At 38.7% G+C, this 20,306-nt stretch overlaps 1 protein-coding gene across 1 annotated transcript in view; it reads right to left on the reverse strand.

The window, feature by feature from the left end:
- The window catches only part of ESR1 (estrogen receptor 1), a 196,660-nt gene that overhangs the window by 40,113 nt on the left and 136,241 nt on the right, over positions 1 to 20,306 (reverse strand). The window contains exon 4 of the mRNA XM_075203583.1: positions 8,629 to 8,955. Within this exon, the coding sequence (XP_075059684.1) occupies positions 8,629 to 8,955 (327 nt within the window). The remainder of the gene's footprint in view (positions 1 to 8,628; positions 8,956 to 20,306) is intronic.

Raw genomic sequence — 20,306 nt, forward strand, 5'->3', positions numbered from 1 at the left:
TAGGCATTTTTACAAAATCGGCGCCCCCCCCCCCCCCCCCCGCAAAAATCGGCGCCTTCCTCCCTCATCCCGTCTTTCCTTACTTTGTCTCACCACCGCCGCCTCTCTGCTCTGTCTCCTCCCCTCCACTCACTGACACTAGTGAGTGGAGGGGAGGAGACGGAGCAGAGGCGGCGGTGGTGAGCAAAGCCTCTTCCCCCCTCCCCGTGCATCTGAATGCTGTGCGGCGGCCGTGACAGGTATGGTCAGCGGTCGCCACACAGTTTTAAAGTCATTTACCATTCTGTGGCGCCCTACAGAGCCCGGCGCCCTAGGCAAGTGCCTAACCTTGCCTAATGGGAGCGCCGGGCCTGGGTATTTGGGGTGAAAGTTAAAAGACCCTGTTTACATTTATGGCAGCACCTGAACAGTGGTAGATAGCAGGTAATTAATTTATCTGGTATTTCAAGGTAAAAATATTTATCATTATTGCTCACAATCTCTAATCATTGGTGACCAATGACAACTCAGCCTGTGTGCTGTATGAATATAGTGCACATAGGATGTGATGTGTAGGACTGTGCACTCTCTGAACTCTCTCTGGGTGTTATACAAAAGGGTGATAAAATAATGCACAATTTATAAGGTAACACAGCCATCCACAGTCAGAGTAAGAACATACTTTCCTACTCTAAAATTGTTTAATTCAGGAGATTCTGGTAGGTTGGGTGGAGGCAGGCTGGGCTGATTGTGTCATTTTGACCCCGCCCCCAGCTGCAAAATTGATATTTTATCGCAAATCGTGTAATTGAGCCGCAAAGTGGGCCAGATGCGGGAAAACTGCATGTTCTCCCGGGAGTCCGCAAGGCCTACTCGGAATTCGGGAGACTTCCGGACATTCCAGGAGAGTAGGCAAGTATGGGTAACAATGATGTTGAACTAAGCACACTAATGAAGGATCACATGTGTAGGAGAATAGAAAACTGTAATAGAAAGGACCAATTGCAGTTTAGAAAATGATGCAAGCAAAACTACACTGTCAATAACTTTCTACTAATCTAAAATAAACTAGAATCAGATCTGGAGGTGACCTTCGAGCTGTCAGCAGCCTGGGCAAACAGGATAGTTGACCACTCTGAGGTTAGACTTTTTACTTCAGCTAATAGAACAGTTCCCAATCTGTGCATGAATGGAAAACTGTCCCTCAAATTTCACAGTGATTAGTGATGAAGTGAAAGGCAAAGCAGCAGCCTCTGAGATGGTACTAAAGTGCTACTAAACTGTAATTGGCTTGTTTTTTTATTGATGAATTCCACATGTTCTGCCAATGTTCTTGTTACTGTTAATGTTACTGTTATTGTTCTTGTTAGGCAAAGCTACAATCTCCTGGACTCTCCTGTCATACTGTGGCTTGTTTTCATCTTTTCACACAGATTTCCCCTCTTCGGTGGTAATCGCTTCAATGATTACAAGAACTCCGACACAGACAAGACCTACAATCAGTGCGACCTTCATACATTTAAATTTAAAGCGGCAATGTCGGGACCCCGCAGGTAAACTGTTTAAACAGGGGTCCTGACATTAAATTTAAATGTGTGAAGGTCGCAGTGATGTCACACACTACTACCGTAGAGCTATGCAGTTGGAAGCGCAAAACTTGTGCCACCTTAGATGTAGCCTGTATAATTTATTTGGCCACTGGCATATAACCCCAACAATCCCACATTTCATAGGGTGTGAGATTACGGGGTTTGGGGTGTGTGACGTGAGCCGTTTTGGTTAGCGGCATGGCCTCATGAAGAAAGGATGTGTCATTGGTGGCATTTTGATGTTGGTTCCTATCCTGCTTTAACTCATGGGTAGTCTCGAAATTCTTGTTTCATCAGCCATTTTTATGAAGTCAAATGAACTTTCCAGTAAACAAAAGGGTTAATGTTGAATAACATTGATATAAATAAACCATCTCTGATCACACTTGTATTTATCAGCAAAGGTTATTTTAACATAATAACACTTAACTCTGCTGAGTTATCAGGTAAGCTTTCTACCAAGACTTTCTACAAGAGCTTACCTATATCCATGATTGCACACGTGATTGCTGGGGCCTGGTCAGACAGCCTTTATGGTCCTTATAGCAATCATGTAAACAAAGGGGAGAAGTGATCTGACTTAAATAAGTAGAGTTCTCTTTAAAATGTTGGGCTAAAAACTTCTAGCTACACTTGAATCCTTTTCGAACACAAGTAAAGACAGGCTCAACAGAAAAACGCACACATCAGTAGAACTTTCAATAATAACATATATCAAACATAACTACCACAAACCATGAAAGCTAAAACTTACAATGTTAAACAAAAATTGCACGAGGTTAATCAAATTAGTTTAGTAAAATGCATTTCTACTATTCTACAATAAACTGTTTTTTTTTTTAAAAGAGTTGAAAAGTGTAGATAAACTGTCTGAAATGCTAAAAAATAATATAATTTGTTTTCTAAACAGTGCTGCATATGGTTTACTAATCATACAGGGAACACATGTCAAAATAATTTGAACAAATCTGAACAGTGGTTTGTATAATGTATCAGGAAATTAAAGTAGAAAAATTAACTTGAAGAATAACACAGCCTCATGTCTACAAATAGAAACTTTTCAGAACATAATGTCCTTTAGCCATAGATCGGAGCTTATCCTAAGAAGTTCAAGGTCTGGCCATTGCATTTTGCTATTAGAAAATAAAATGAATCTCTTCTAAAAACACCTGCAGACATTTTAAACCGTCAGATGGCTTTCATTTTAAAACGAAATATGATTACTTCTTGCAAAATATGTAAAATAATTTGTAATGCATATAAATGATATATTCATGGTTGATCTCATTCCTGTCTGCCTATTCCGTTTTACGTAAGTCAAGGATCATCCCATATGAACATTGGAAAAAAGCAAGGTATTGAAATGTGCAAGTGATAGCATTAATTAAAACATTAGCACAATTGCCTCACAACTCATTAAAAGATTAATATTCTGTGTTTCCGCTGTACATCCTATACATAGACTAGTTGAATGAAAGCTGAGCTGGAACACTTCCACGAGATTGTGGATGATGCCACATCAAAGGAAAGGCATTGAAATTAATTGCAGCAATTTCCTTAAGCCAATGCAAGCGAAGAGCATGTTAGTTGTTGTGTGGGAGAAACACAATCTGGAAAGCTGGAAAGCCATTAGAAGATGTTTGATTCAGAGGAAGTTTAAGAACTCCAGCACTAGTTCCAAATTGGAATCATGTACCTGTCTGGTGAAGTTCAATGAGATCTGGGATTGGCTGGGTGTGGCTGGAAAATCATGGGCTGTTATAGAAATGTTTGGCCTATTATAAGTGACCACTAATCTATCAATACCAGGGCAGGACTTACATTTAGGATATGTCAAGATAGATTATTTTTATCTGAAATATGTTGGCGATTCAGTTCCCCTCCTCCTTCATTTTAATGAGGTTCTAAAAGCAAATCCAAAACCTTCTAGAGGCATATAACCATTTCTTTCTGGAATATACCAGGTACAGGAGTGGAAAATGCAGACTGCCTCCTGGATATGGTGCGAGAGGGAAAAAGAGAAATAAATCGTCTGTCTGTCAAGTCTAATTTAGATGCACCATTTTAACATAAAGATGTCCCTGGAATTGCTTGTGGCAATCCATGGCATAGAATTTTAGGGGTCTCAGACCAGCTGAAACCAAGCCATTGTTATCTGAGAGATTTGGGTCTGCACACAGATTTTGAAATCTCTGTGCCATAGGTCTGCATATTCCATTTTCACTGCTGTCAATAAGCCTCCAGGTTTATGGCAGTTTCTAGTAATGTAAAATATGCCAGCAGAATTCTTATTCTCAAAGGTAATTTCCACATTTCCCTAAATGCGTCTGCATCACATATACATTGTTTCTTCTTTTGTGGAGTCTCAAACCAATTTTTGTGCAATGTTGCAGCTCTTTCAGCTACACACATGGCACAGCATGTCTATATGGCGGAGACTGTGGGGAACAAAATGTTGCTCTTTCTAATGGGAGAAACTGTGAAGATCTAGAGTTTCCTTTTTGAATGCTGTCAATCTGCAGTAATGTATCTGATAATGCTTCCAAGTGAACAATTATTTTATCTTGCAGATAGTTTAATGACCCTTACATGTAGAGGCTATTTAGGAAGGTATTCCTGGTCTAGCTGGTGCTTGCAGAACCTTTTTAGCTTTAATTTTGACATGACCACGGATGTGCTGTCAATTGGATGCATTTTAAGCCATTCAATAACCTTTGATATGGCAAGGCATATTGTATATATAAAACAATGCAATTAAAAATACAATGTACAAATCTGTCACATCAGTAAAGGCAGCAGTTTAAAAGTGATTGTTGGCAGGACTTCGAAATTACTTTTTTAATCTTGTCGTTATAAGCATTGCAGTGATGATGTGTCTCAATTCCCCAATTAGTTATGCAAAAAGTCTGCACAGGTGTGTTCCAAGACACACAATGGGATGTGCACAGCTTTATGCACACGGTGGATCAACACAGACGCATTTGCACACATAAAAACCCACATCTTTTTATGGTTCTTAATGACCCCCAGTAAATGTCTATAAAAGTGCCGTTAAAATATTTACAAGAACTGGCAGATCTTGTGGAATTAGGACTGGCAAAAGAATAAACAGAGTAATTACAAAGCTAAGAGAGGCAGAAAAAAATGAGAAAGTTAAGAATTAACTCTAGAAAGAGGCTTAATTGCCTTACACATGCCTTACAAAGGCAGAGTGGGTGTTTTATTAATTTATTTCTCTGCATTTATACATTTGTATGTTGAGTATATATTCATAGCCATTATACTGGGCGCATTTTTAAAGGACACTGGCAAGATGGTGACTGTCGTTCTAGAGCACAGGAACCTCCAGTGTCTCAGGCATTAGTTATGAATGAAATCTAATCAAATTACTGTATTTCACAAATAACTTTATGCCAAGCAGAGGGCTTCCTAACAAAGAACATTTTAGTCATAATAACAAAAGATAACTAAAAAAAATGGCCAATCTTAATTTTGCAGAATAAGCTGTCTGTTATTTTTAACAAGTTTTAAGCTCCGCAAATCAAAAATGCCTTTAAATATCCTACATCTCCACCTCTTTCACATTTCTAATGCACTAGGCTGGAATATTAAATAATGTTCATGTGCAGAATCTCATATAATCCGGCTAGCCATTGTGAATATTCCACATTTCATAACACCCTAATTATTCCAATTGCAGACAGGTCCATCTACAGTTATTAGCTCATTTCTAAAGACTCAAGTTTGCTGTACTCTGTAGAAACAGGTACTAGGCTTGCAATTGCTGATTTGTGGCATCTCAAAGGCCCTCATGCATTGTGCTGCTCAATTACAAATAAATCTTATGGTCATACTTCCTTTTATCTCTACTCATTTCATTAAATTCCCCTTTTACTGTCTTTAGATTACATAATTTTCAATGACAAAGTTAGAAATTTACAGCAAAATTCTGTACAAGAACGGAAAGTTTAGGCATTCATCCATTAATGTTGATAAATTCTCTTTGGCATAGAATCAGTTCACTTACAATACATTTCCATGTACCTTTTCATTTTGTTTGCCTAGGATTACGCCCATCCCTGTGTCTGCTCAAACAGGAAAACTTTGCAAGAGCCTTGGCTCCTGCTGTTCCTGACCATACTCACTGTGTTCCCATTAACTGCATCATTGATTTTATTGTTATTCATATGGAATTGATCTTTGCAAATATAAAGCTTTTCAAAAGTGCATGGTATAAATGAGTAGGGAATGTGCATGTGATAGCACTTATGTTGGCTTTATGCATTTGATAGCACACATTACACATTGTGTGTCTCTGTTTATATCTCTATATCTATTTTTCTGTTTGTGTTGACAGATAGTGATAAGGGACTACATTATGTTGACATTGTAAAGCCAATGATGAATGACAATCACTTACGAATTCAGAAGGGTTTAGGGCAGTGGATTCCAAACTTTCAGTTCAAGTCACCCTTAGGGTCTTCAAAAGTTTTTCAATGCACCCATAAGCCAAAATAATTACCAAGTAGTCTCCGGCTTACCTGGTCAAGGCACCCCTGTGAGATCTCCAAGGCATCCCAGGGAGCCTTGGCGCACAGTTTGGGAACCACTGGTTTAGGGTGTCTATTTCTCTATGGTGTCCATTTAAGACCCTTTGCAAATGTTGCCCTTCAACTAACATCTCATTTCACCGCTATTTACTTTGATAAGAAGCTATCTCAGAGAGTGGTAGTAACTACTCTGTAGCCATTGATTGGAGCAGGATGTCTCCAGGTGCTGTCCTGGTCTACTCTCTGCACAGCTATGGTCTCCCCTCTTTCCCCCTAGTTCACATTAAAAATCCCTCTCCAGCTTTTACTAGGGGAGGAGCTGCTGACGCCAAATTAAGATGGCTTTAGCTATCGGAGACAAGCGCTAGAAAGCTAAGCTGTACCCATAGAGAATATGGGGACGGCGGTATTGAGTGATAACTGTTGTTAAATAGCCCAATACTAACATTTGCCTCGATTCTACAGAAATATCTTTAAGGCAAAACAATGTTGATAAATAGGCCAGTTAATGTCTCAAACTTTATCAAAAATCTCTGATGTACACATATTAGTGTACATATAGGGTCAAATTCACAAAAGTAGCATTACATCGAAAATGCTGAAATAGAGTCACCTATAGCTGCTTACAGGTGCAACCAAATTGGAAGCCAAAGCGGCTTTGAGAGCCCTGAGCATTTCATGCTCCTACTACTATCCAGACCTCGCCTACGCCAGACTGCAATACTTACCTCCATTGAAGTCTAACACCATCTCTTGAGCAAAATTTTAAAAGAAGGGAAAGAATGTTTTGTATGGGGCACTCTGGGATCTACATAATGACACCATTAAAACTTAATCCTTTATTAGTTCTATTAAAAAATGATCCCTTTAATCCAGATTATAAGATTATAATCTGGATTAATACACCAAATACAATAATATCAATGCAATAATTCATCACATACTGTCTCCTGTAGCGCCCCACTCTCTCCCTCTCCATTGTCCCTTCCAACCCTCTATTTTATAAAAATGTTTAAGAATTGTCTATATGTTTATTTATATATAACTATTGAAAAAGAGTGGACAAATGGCATTTTCTTTTTTTTTTTAATATAATTACATTTTGTGTTGTGTTTTATATTTTTTTGTTTATTATGTCCTTTCTAGACAAAACATGTAGAAAATATATAAAAAATGTATTTTGTCCCAACCATTTACTCAAGAGTTTGGTCAGTTAAGCAACTGGTATACTCATCAGCCTGACTATTATACTAATTGCTTACTGGGTAGTAGTGTGTCTCTTCACTACAGGAACACAACATACATACATCTCTCCACATCTCTCTACTTCAAAATATTAACCAACTCAACTTTACCCCTATGCCCAAGATCTGAACCTCTCATCATAACTCATTGCATCTTCCCATTTCCTGTAACAGAACTTTTTGTTGGGTTACACCAACTCTGGAATACTCTCCCTTGTACTACAAGACTTTCCTCTTTAGGAAATCTTATCAATTTTCTGAACCATTTTCTTAACATCCCTAGACTTTGCTATCTGATTACCAACTCTCCACACAGTCAAGCTTACATTTAGTCTCCTTCTACACCCAAACAACCCTCTGACTCTCAAACCAACATTGAACTGTGCCTGGATAACATAACCTCCTCCCCACCCACAAAGACATTTTTCCATTGCAAGTGTTAGTTTTCCCATGAACATAACCATGGAGAGTTGTGTTAGTGAAACAAGGTGGTTTATTTAAAAATGGAACATACAGATAAAACTGTGATGTAGCAAATGAAAAGGCAGATAACACAAGTACTGGATTGGCAGATAGGGCTGAAAAGCTGAAGACTCTGGTTACCAGGCAGGTGAGGTAATCTGCAGGCACAGAGAGTCCAAATGTCCAGGTTCAGCTGGGAAGCTTGTGTGCCCAGAGACTGGATGTCCACTGGAGAATCAAGCAAAAGTACTAGGAAATAGATAGGAGCAAGGTCAAAACAAAAGCCGGGGTCTTGGTTCATAGGCAAAGGTGCAAAAGAATGGAACAAGCAGAAGTCAGATAATCAGGAGCACAACAGGCACAATTGTACAGGAGTACTGACAGGGACCAGAAACAGCAAACAATGATGAACTGTAAGGCACAATGTTGGGGCAGTGATATATAAAGCAGTGGAACAAGTGCAGGTGACGTTCAAGGAAAGTGGTTATCTCCTATAGGTGGGAAGAAAATGACAAATGGAAAAACAGCAGCACCTCTGGTAGCATACTGCAGGCCAGATACAAATTAGGAGTAGAGTGTTACCAGCAAGATGGCTAGACCAATATGTAATGTGGCTTTTAATCTCATTATAAGCTTATGAGCAGGGCCCTTTTACCTCTTCGTCTGTCTGTTAATATGCAGTCTTATTTTATTACTGTGTTTGTTCCCAATTGTAAAACCCTGTGCAGTATGCTGGTACTACAAAAATACATGTTATCAAATAAAAAGCAATCTGATATTTATACTGATTCATTGCAAACCTACCTGGTACTCTTTTTGCCCAGTTAATCATGTGCACCAACTCTTTATCTGCAAGGTTTGTGAGTAGGGTCATCATGGAAGTCTCGCTGAAAGGTTTGGTTGAGTCATGCTCAGAATAAACAATGGGTGGCTCAGCTTCCATTAAGGCACTGATTAGCTGTTCTGCTGTCAAAGACAATACTGGACTCAATTTCATACTTTTAACAGTGGGGTTCACCCAAATGGAGGCTGCCCTTATCTCTGATGTATTTTCATCAGTCTTTTGCTCTGGCTCCTCTTTTTGACGTTTGTGTTTCAATGTGCGCCCTCCCCTTCGATCCTTCCTGATACCTGAAAACAAAAACATACATTAGTAATTTACAATCCAGTTCTGAACAAATAGAAAATTAATCCATTCATTCATATAGTTGGTCCATCATTTTACCAGGGGATGATTATTGGTTTTAACAAGAGAAATGAAGTATAAATACATCCCCAGCCAATCTGCAGGACATTAAATTATGAGCAGTTTGTTTTTTTATTATAGACAATGAAACAAAAAGTGTAATTTGCATATAGAATGGAAGTAATTAAATAATACAGTGTATCCAGGGCGGAAAAAACAGGCAAAATATGCAACAAATAGTATCCCAAACTGTCATAATTTAGTTACAAATTGCATTATTTAAACTACTGGGAAGAAATATATATATATATATATATATATATATATATATATATATATATATATATATATATATAATGGAAATTACATTATAGCAAGTACAAATTGTAGGTTACAAAATGGGAGCAAAGCTGGATACACGCCTATGCATTTATTGTGCAGATCATACAATTTGCAACCCTGATCATATTTTATCTTTCCAAAACACTTGTATATGTGAATTTCAATTTTTAAACTTTCTACAAACCAAAATCAACAATGGACTGATGTTGGGCAAATATGGAAAAGTGTTTGCGCTCACAACCAGCAGCGCAGGCAGATATCTGTAGAGTGCATATGGAATCACAATCTTTTCAGCAGATGGTTACGAGAGATGAAGATCATAGATCTGAAGGTAAATTCTGTAGGTGTGTACGCATGAATCGGCATTCTCATTGGGACTTTCAGTTGTTGGTGAAATTGTTACAGACTTTGCATTTGTAGTTAGATTGCATATGTGTGTACCTAGCGTAAACCACAAGTTTAAAACAATGTCTGTCCCAACGTCTGTGTTTGTCCAGACAGGAGTACTGCCTGTCTTCTGTTAGGTTAAAATGTATTCACACAATCATCTACTGTATGCAGGACCGCCATCGGGGGAGTACAGGAGTACTAATATAGGGCCTGGGCTCACCAGGGGCCCGGCTGCACTGCAGACCACTTTTTTTTTTTTTTACTCCTGGTAGTCTAGTGGGCCCTATATGTGTGTGTGTGTATGTATGGCATGTGGACAGCGGGTGGCCCTATATATATGTGTGTATGTGTGTGTGTGTGTGTGTATGGCATGTGGACAGCGGGTGACCCTATATATATGTGTGTATGTGTGTGTGTGTGCGTGTGTGGCATGTGGCCAGTAGGGGCCCTATATGTGTGTGTGTGGCATGTGGCCAGTAGGGGCGCTATATGTGTGTGTGTGTGTGTGGCATGTGGGCAGTGGGGGCAATATGTGTGCATAAAGCATGTGGGGGACATGAATGGCTCTTTGTGTTCTTGCAGTGCACATCATAGGAACACGGGCTAATTTTGGACATTGTTTAAAGTGCAATCCAACACGGACATAACTGTTAATGGACACTTAGGGATAAATGTATCAAGTTGAGAGTTTTCCGGCAGGTTTGAAAAGTGGAGATTTTGCCTATAGCAACCAATCAGATTCTAGGGCCTGATTTATTAAGGATCTTAACTTGAGATACTTCTTATTTCAGTGTACTGGACAAAACCATGTTACAATGCAAGGGGTGCAAATTAGCATTCTGTTTTGCACATAAGTTAAATACTGACTGTTTTTTCATGTAGCACACAAATACTTGATAGCTTATTTGTACACTGAAATTTAAAGTTGATATTTGTGTGCTACATGAAAAAACAGTCAGTATTTAACTTATGTGCAAAATGACTGCAAAAGTGCAAGTGACTTTTTTTCATTTATCACTACATGCAATTGAAGGGAGAATATTATATTCCTAATGCAAAATTAGTTGCACTCAGTGATGGAACTACCTCCATTGGAAGGGGTGTGATGACTTCAGATCCTTAGGTTAGGGAGAACCATGAATGCCTCAAACCCTGAGTAGGAGATTGCCTGTAATCTATTAAAATTACAGAACCAGCACTCGCACATACTCTGGAGAGTATAGCAAGGGCCATGGAGGAGCAGTCTGCATCACTTGGTAGGGTTCATGATTAAACAAAGCCCCTTGATCCACTTGGGCCACCCTTCCACAGGATTTGATTTCTAGGGGGGGGGGGATTAGGGGGACTGGATCACAGAGAAAGACATTTAATTAGTTTGTCAGTAGTTCTCTGTTGACTACTCTGTCTATAATATGTCTGGACTATTTAATAAGAGTAGTGTAGAAACTTAAGGGAAGTCTTCCTAAAATATGTCCTTATTTTCACAGTTTTCAAATTACTAATTTTTTTAATTTTTTTTTTAAGTATCACTGTAATATATCTGGAGATTTACACCAATATTATCAGCTGACTTGCTGTCGAAATCTGTGAGCATCTCTGACATCTTATTGGTGTTGTGTAACATTACATTGGAATCATACTCCTTTACAACTTGATAAAACAGTTCAGATCTATAATTTTGTGCTACTGGTTCATTGGCAATACCCTAAATGGCAAATGAGAATAGCATGCTCATCCTTCCAGAACAAAGGGGCAAAGGTCTTGTTTTAAAGGTAAACAAGCCAATTGGCCAAACATATTTTATGCAATATGTCATGTATCTGGCAAACTATATTTGTAATGTACAATTTAAAAGTTAGGGGAAATAAGACTACACAAGAAGGGTCTTGGTAGATGATAACCCCCACTACAAATAATAAAATGTAAAAACAACCTGTACTTATTTTAGGGGTCCTGAAAAGATTTACTTTTGAAAGAGACAAGTAAATAAAGCTTTAAAATTGAACCGTGGTAAAGTGTATACTGGTTGTCACGTTTTATTAGACCAAATATCCTTCAATTTTTTCTTGAATATTTGTGGTTTAGCAAAACCACGGAAATGCTTATAGTTAGGTTATTTTCCCATTGGCATTCCTTTTCAATCTACTGCTGTGATTAATGAAGTTAGATTCCATGTGATGAACTGGTCTTCAAAAATGTAAGTTTTCCAAAACTCATATCTCTTTTTATCATAAAACTAATTTACAGGAACATATCTGTGTCTCTACACCCATGTTATCTTATCCTCCACCCACTGCTATCCCATTCACAATCAGAAGCTCAAACTGTACAATTTGTTAAATGGTACATTAATATACCCATTTTGGGTCTCAGTACTTAAAGTACACCCTTTTCACACACACACCTTGCAGAGGAAACCATTTTTGAGGGTTTAGTCGACATTCATGATAATGCAGTCAAGCAGTTCACTAGGAACTCAGTGACATAGCAGGCTTAAAGTGCCTTTGTGATTATGAGGGTTTTTACTAAGTTTATTAACTGCATTCTCAATTTTTTGTCTCTACTGTGTGTTATTGAAAGATGTGTTTTATAGCGCCACCAACTCCACAGAGATGTACAGTGAATATTTGTCATTTACACTGATCAGAAACCAGAGCACCCTGCCCAAGTTTCTGTTTGTATAAAAAATATTTTTAGAGAAAGCAAATTCACACAACATAGTTTATCCTTTAATTAATGAATTTATATTTGCAATTTACTTTCATCTTTTGTATATGAAAATGTAACATTTTCGGTTGAGTTGTAATTTTAGAAACAAAAACATTCGCGAGAGCATGTTGTTCAAGAATATCAGCACAGCCATTCTAATTGTATTATAGCTGTGCCTATATTATACTGTGATCACCATTAGGGTGGACAAATCAAAGAGGGATCACTGTTCCGAAGTGTGTTAACCATTGGATTAAACAGTTCTTTAAACAATGGCCAAGAGATTAATTGCGTACTACATGCTTGTGTAAAGCTGGGTACACACTACAGGGTTTTTGTCCAATTATCGGCTGAACCAGCCGACATACGACCGCTCATTCGAAAGTCGGGTCAGTGTGTGTAGTGACACGATGGTCGAAAGTCTTCACAAATAGACGATTATCGCCTCATTTGGTTGGTCGTACCGTTCAATTTTTTCCGATCAATCACCTAACGATCATGTAGTGTGTATGCACTCATGCTGACGATCTCCATAGAGTTTACAGAGTCGGGCTCTTTTCAGCCGATGTTAGCACTGAATGTCAGAGTGAATAAATGTAAAGAGTGCTGTAGAAGGAATAATTCATTTGTTTGTTCTGAGACAGAATATTTTGTTTCAGAATCACAGACGCTAACGAAATTCGTTAGGACATGTGGATAGCTATAACAAGGCGGTTTAATCAGTGTGACAATGTGACATTAGTGAATGAATGAATATTGTGCTGTCATTCTCCGGACTAGAGGACCAGACAAAGGAATGAAGAGAAATGAAGAAAAATGAATGAAAAAAAAAACAAAACAAAAAAAAAAAACAAATGAAGAGCACAGATCTAAAGGTAAATCGTGTCAGTGTGTATGCATGAATCGTCAGACTGATCGGACCTTCAGTCGTAGGTACAAATGTTTGAGATAGAACGTCTGTCGGAAAAATTCTTCAGTGTGTACCCAGCTTAACCCCCCCCCCCCCCACACACACACACACACACACATTCTATGATGGTGCCAATGGGCCTGACCAAGCCCAACAGGATGGTTAGATGGTTCCAGGGGTACTAGATAGACAGAAAGATAAAAACCAAGCAGTGATAGATAAGAAATGTTGTTCTCCTTAACTTTAAATTTAATATTTAAAATTCATAATTTTATGTTAATTCACATTTCTCTATAATAATATTTTGCAAGAAACATATGACAGTTAATCTAAATCTGGGATGCATCCCAACAAATGTCTTCATTTAGCATTTATATGGTATCATGCTCATCTTCCTTACTTGTAATCCGTGTAATCTAAACACAACTTCTCAACAAAATATCCATTTTTAACCAAAACTCAGTTATTTTACCTTTAACATTTAACCATTTCCCAAAAGACAAATTCTCTTGACCAAATGACTTTTGGAAGTAGTCTAATGTTGTATATCTCTGATCGCATTTGCAACATATCATCTTTTGATAAGCTTTGTTATAAATGTTCCTGCCAAGCAGCGGACACTTATTGTAAATGTGGCGCCTCTCTTTCAAGATTATTATAAACAAACATAAAATAAGCAATTAAAACTATTTTATGTTTTTACATCATAATATATTTGTCCTTCATAAAAAAAATCCCATAAAAGAAATAAAAATGCTTAAACTAAGTTTTATCTACACGTCTCACTGAATACTATTAAAGAAGACAAAGTAATGATCAAACGTTATGCTATACACTGTTCATTTTCACTGATATAATTACAATTGATTGCAATAACTTATTAGGAGCATTATAACTGTAGCAAATAGTGCCTCTATATCAAAGAGAAGTGTGTGACATTCCCAAATTTATATAAATATGTTTCCATTATCAATTGTTATATTCTATTTCTAAATTTAATGGCATGTAATTTTCTGAAAAGGTCTATTTTTTAGGAGGTAATTGCAATTTAATTCACAGCCTAGACATTTGGAAACCATAGCTGTAGAGCTACCATACATAGGAAAGAGAATGTCAGATTTTTTCTGGCATTTATTTATTTTTCATATTGATTGAGGATGGTTTGACTTAAAGGATAACTCCTCATAAACTAATAGAGCATGCCAGAGACCCTCACAGTTTGGAAGAAGTCACCCCTGTGAGGGCTGCAATGGTTAGGAAAATTAATACTACACTGTGTCAATTTCTAGCACAGGGATCGTCCTATCTTCAGATGTTGCAGTGCTGGGAGGGAGTAAGTTCTCTAGAGTCCCTGACACGGAAGAATCCCTATGGTTCTGCTAGGGGGAGGGAGGATTGAGATTTAGTCTTTCTACAGACTGTGCTAGCCTAAACTATATAGTTCAAATAAGGTAATGTATAACATAGCAAACAGAAATACAGCTGGAGTATTAAATAAATATTAAAAATGAAAATAAAATTAAATTAACGAATATGAATTCTCAATAAGCGTACATTTACAGACTAGAAAACAATGTAAAAGCACAGTGCAAAATCCATATATTCTTTCAGGTTGTCATGCACCTGATTTTGTGCCATTGCATCTGTCCGTATGGACATATTCACTAGTTTATGTAGCAATATGGTGTCCGTTGTGAGAGGAGCACATCTCGGCTCTTTATGATGGAAAAAGTTGGTTCCACATGTGTGGATGTGAGGATCAGGAAATTGGAGAATGCAGATTAGCTACAGTAATGAACTTACTTCTGTGCACAGTGCCAGAGGCAATCACAGGATTTCTAGAGAGGGATTTCCAAAATGTTTGAATGCGGAGGGGCCATGGCCAGCCCATTCAGGGTGCGTGACTAGCACTTAACAAGCACTAGTTCTCCTCCAGCCAATACATTCTCCCTCGTAATGCCGTGTGCAACCACTGTTTACTGTATGCGGCCCGCCCTTTGAGTTTTGTATTTTCCTGCATTCGATCCCTGGCGGGACAACAGGACGAAATAAAATAAAAATCTCCACCTTGCTCATAATTTATTTCCAGCCCTCTCTAATTTTCTAACCGGCCTAGTTAATTTCACATATATAATTAAATATATATATATATATATATATATATATATATATATATATATATATATATATATATATATATATATATATACACACACATACATACATACATACATACATACATACATACATACATACATACATATATATTATGCATATATATAGGGATGATCAATTGATTTTATTTATATGTAAATTCTAAAAGTATATTAAAATGTTAAGAAATTATTCAGCATTGCCCAAATTTCACTATGTCACATTTATTGAATTTATTTTGTGGGATTTTGGGATCAGATTTATGTGGATTTATAAATATTGGGTGTAGAATGTCACTTTAAAATGTATTTTGAAGAATAATCTAAAAAGCCTAATTGCTAGTTACAATTTAATATAATGAAAGCTATATTTCTGACCAGGTTGGCACTGCGCTTCACAATGTTCTCTGTCTCTCAATGAGGTGCTTATTATGGATAGGATGCATCTGCTAGGGGCTTAGATTACATATCCCTCTGCTTTGCTGCAATTGTCTTCAACATGTCCGCTCTTGCACTGTATAATCACATGGTCAGGGCCTGATTAACCACTAGGCTGACCAGGCTGCAGACTGGGGCGCGGCGCTGTGGGTATTTTTTTTTTTTTTTTTAATTGTTTTTTTTTTTTTCTTCATTCATTTTTTTTCTTGGGGTGGGGGAGTCGCCGCGGGGGGGGGGGGGGGGGGTCGCCGCGGGGGTGTGGAGGGCTCGACGATCAAAAGCATTGGTGGTCAGTGGTTAGCAACACACAGCCAATCGCCAGGCTGCCTGTTGCTGTGCAGCAGACAGGAAGCAGGGCGTCTTCACTTCCTATCTGCTGATCTGAGGAGAGGAGCACAACTACAGGTAAGTGAAGGGGGGAACTGCCCTGCATATCTATAGGGAGGGGGGGAACTGCCCTGCATATCTATAGGGAGGGGGGGAACTGCCCTGCATATCTATAGGGAGGGGGGGGAACTGCCCTGCATATCTATAAGGAGGGGTGGACTGCCCTGCATATCTATAGGGAGGGGGGGGAACTGCCCTGCATATCTATAGGGAGGGGGGGGAAATGCCCTGCATATCTACAGGGAGGGGGGGAACTGCCCTGCATATCTATAGGGAGGGGGAGAACTGCCCAGCATTTCTATAGGGAGGGGGGGGACTGCCCTGCATATCTATAGGGAGGGGGGGGAACTGCCCTGCATATCTATAGGGAGGGGGGGAACTGCCCTGCATATCTATAAGGAGGGGGGGAACTGCCCTTTATATCTATAGGGAGGGGGAGAACTGCCCTGCATATCTATAGGAAGGGGGAACTGCCCTGCATATCTATAGGAAGGGGGGGAACTACCCTGCATATCTATAGGGAGGGGGGGAACTACCCTGCATATCTATAGGGAGGAGGAGAACTACACTGCATATCTATAGGGAGGGAGAGGGGGGACTGTCATGCATATGTATAGGGAGGGAGAGGGGGACTGTCATACAAATCTATAGGGTGGGAGGGGGGGGGGCTGCCATGAAAATCTATAGGGAGGGAGAGAGGTTGATATGTATGAAGGAGGGCAGAGGAGGTTGGCTGATATATGTGACTGGGGGAGTTTTGATGTGAAGGGGGGGATAGCTAGCTAGCAGAGTGGAGGTAAGGAAAATAGCTGCAAGGGGGATGGATGCAGGGTGGGAGGTAAAGAAAATGGCTGCAGCAGGGGTTAAGGAAAATGGCTGTGGGGGGGGGGGGTTGTGGTTAAGGAAAATGGCTGCAGGGGGTATTTAAAAAATAGAGCAGCTTTGGGGGGCAGAATCTCATGATTGTGTGGTGGTCACATGGGTGGTCTCAGCAATCACTAGAATACTAAATATTAGTGAGATGGGGCTGGTAGAGGTTTGTATTTGATTGACAACAAATATTCAGATATTGCTTATATATGCCTGTCCAATGGGGTACTTTTAGCTGGCCATAATGGAGTGTTTTGTTTTAACTAAAGGGCCTAATCATTCAGGGTTTGCATTATAATAAATTTTTGCATTTTCAAAACAGGACGCCAACTTTCCAGAAGCCAGCGAGAGGATAACAAAGTTGCAAGAGAGAAGAGCAAGAACAGATAAGAGACAATGGCACAATCTGTCTAAATTTGAATGCTGGAGAATACACCTGAACATTCATATTCAGGAGTGTTCCTATACACCTATATATTCGGACACAGCTTCTTCGGAGTGAATAAAAATAGTGTTTGTCTGTGAACCAATTAGATGATTTTCATGTCTGTACTGCGGCCGCCGTCTGTTAAGTGAGTGAAGTGAGTGATATGCAGTGAAACAGCCAATGAGCAAGCTGAGTGCAAACAAGAAATTTTCTCTTGCAGGACAAAATATGGTAATGAACTTCATGGGATGGAGAGTGCAAAGTTTTGCAGCTCATTTCTAATCTTGCAAAAGGCCAGTTATTTTCATCATTTTAGAGGTGATAGTCATCAGACCATAGTCCATACTTTTAATGGTATACCTTTTGTACCATGTAGGTGCTTTTCATAGGTAAAGAGCATTAACATGCAATGTAAACAGATTTTGACACAAATTCAAAATGTAACATTGAAACACTAAATTAAGGTAACTATCTTTACTGTTATTTAAAACATAACTTAATCTCCCAATAGCAATATTATACGAAAAAGGTAACAGTTGTAATTAATTGATGGAATGGTCCAAATATGTAGCAAGCAGTCACATGGTGACGTTTTTACTTTTACTGATATCTACAAACTTACAAAATATTAAGTAAAGTGTCTGTGTCAAGACACAGGAAGGTGGGGTGCTCTACTGTATGATCCTAGTGGATTTCCACATAAAAATATGTCCTGTGTGTTTCCTCCCGTTCTTAAATTATCCCAAATGTCAATCATAGTTCAATACATTCTATTTTCCTCGGTTAGGGATTAATAAAATGGTTTATTAGGGGCTGTTACAATACTTTACTGTTTGCTTCATTTATTAGTGTACGCTTTATAAACATCCTTTTTTTGTAATTTGCGATCATGTAATACATTTTGCAACCAGAACCAAATAAAATGAGTTAAGGTAAATATATTACAATAAAACCCAGACATGTTCCACTTCCAAAAAAGCAACATCAGTAAATTAATTTTTTGGTAAGGAGACAAGTGTGGGAATCACAGAAACCTGTATTTCATTATTTTACAATTACAATGAATAATAACTGAAGTTTGGCTGCAAGAAATAAATGTGAGTAAAAATATATCTAGTCCTAAAACAATTCTAGCTAAATCACATGTTGCTTCTTAATAGAAGCATATTGCTACAACATATTTTCTTAATGACATGCTATGAGTTCATACAGGAGAAAAGCACCTAATTATTAGAGATGGGCGGGCTCGGTTCCCCGAGAACCGAACCCACCTGAACTTTGCCTATCCGAATACCGAGCCGAGCAGGCTCGGTACTCTCCCGCCCGGATTCCAAATCGAGGCCGAACGTCATTGTGATCTCGGGGCTCGGTTCTCACGATATTTGAAAATGATAAATACCTGCCTCCACAGCAATCCATCGCCATTTGACAGAGGGAGAGAGCAGGGTGTAGTCACAGGCTGATTAGAGCAGGGACAGAGAATACAATTATGGTTACAATTCTGATTATAATTGATAGAGAAGAGCGGAGGATAGAGGAGTCTTTTTTTTTTCAATATTTGGCACTGCAAGTGCTTTGGGATGTCCCCCATTCTTTTGCATTAATATTTCTGGCTGTCAAAAGTACTATTTTTCAACAGACTAAAAATATAATATTTAGCACTCCCAAGTGTTTTTGGGGTGTCCCCCATTCTTTTGCATTAATATTTCTGGCTGTCAAAAGTACTATTTTTAAGCAGTCTAAAAAAATAATATTTAGCACTCCCAAGTGCTTTGGGGTGTCCCCCATTCTTTTTCATTAATATTTCTGGCTGTCAAAAGTCCTGTTTGTCAGCAGTATTTAAAACAATTGTAGCACTACAAGTGCTTTGTGCTCATAATGGATTCAAAGCAGTCCACATATGAGCAGAATCAGCAACCAGGTTCTGTCACCAGTCCTGATGGTAGTGTTCCCAGTATATCATCTGGGAAAGGCAATGTCAAACTACACAGTCTTTTGAAATCAGTCAAAAAAACACACACCCAAAAAAACATTTACCGTGTTGAAGCGAAAAAGAAGTGTAACTGAGGAAAAGTTAAGTGCCGATAAAAAAAAACTGCCAACATGCCATTCTACACACGCAGTGGCAAAGAATGAATGAGGCCTTCGCCTTTCTCTATTAGTGGCAGATCCAAAAATGTTACTGAGCCTTCTTCTTGTACGGACACTCGTCACAAAGCAAAAGTAATTTGGAGTCTAAAAGTGGTGCACAACTACTGTTACACGTAAAAGCCGAGCTGCAAGAAAACAGTAAGGCATTAGAGGATAATGTATGCTCTGAATCAGAAAATGACACCAATCCCTGTGGAGAGTCCATCCACCAGTGGTATGTCTAATCGGGAGCATTCTGTTAGTGACAGTGTACCCATAAAGAAGGTTCCTTTCAGGAGTTCTGCTCATGTGTGCCTTAACAGCCCGAGTGTAGTCGGTGATACACCAATTGAGGATGCCACTTTTGAATTAGAAGAGGATTAGGGGGAGATTTGTGTAGGCGATGAGAGCAGTAATGATGATGTTGATGATTATGATGCAGACAGATACCTAATTGCCTTTCTCAATTTCTATTTTTATTCTAGACTCTATAACAGCTGAATAGTTTTCTATTTTACTCATAGTGGAGAGGGGGTCTGA

The sequence above is a fragment of the Mixophyes fleayi genome, chromosome 3, assembly GCF_038048845.1.
Source record: "Mixophyes fleayi isolate aMixFle1 chromosome 3, aMixFle1.hap1, whole genome shotgun sequence".
Lineage (NCBI taxonomy): Eukaryota > Metazoa > Chordata > Amphibia > Anura > Limnodynastidae > Mixophyes > Mixophyes fleayi.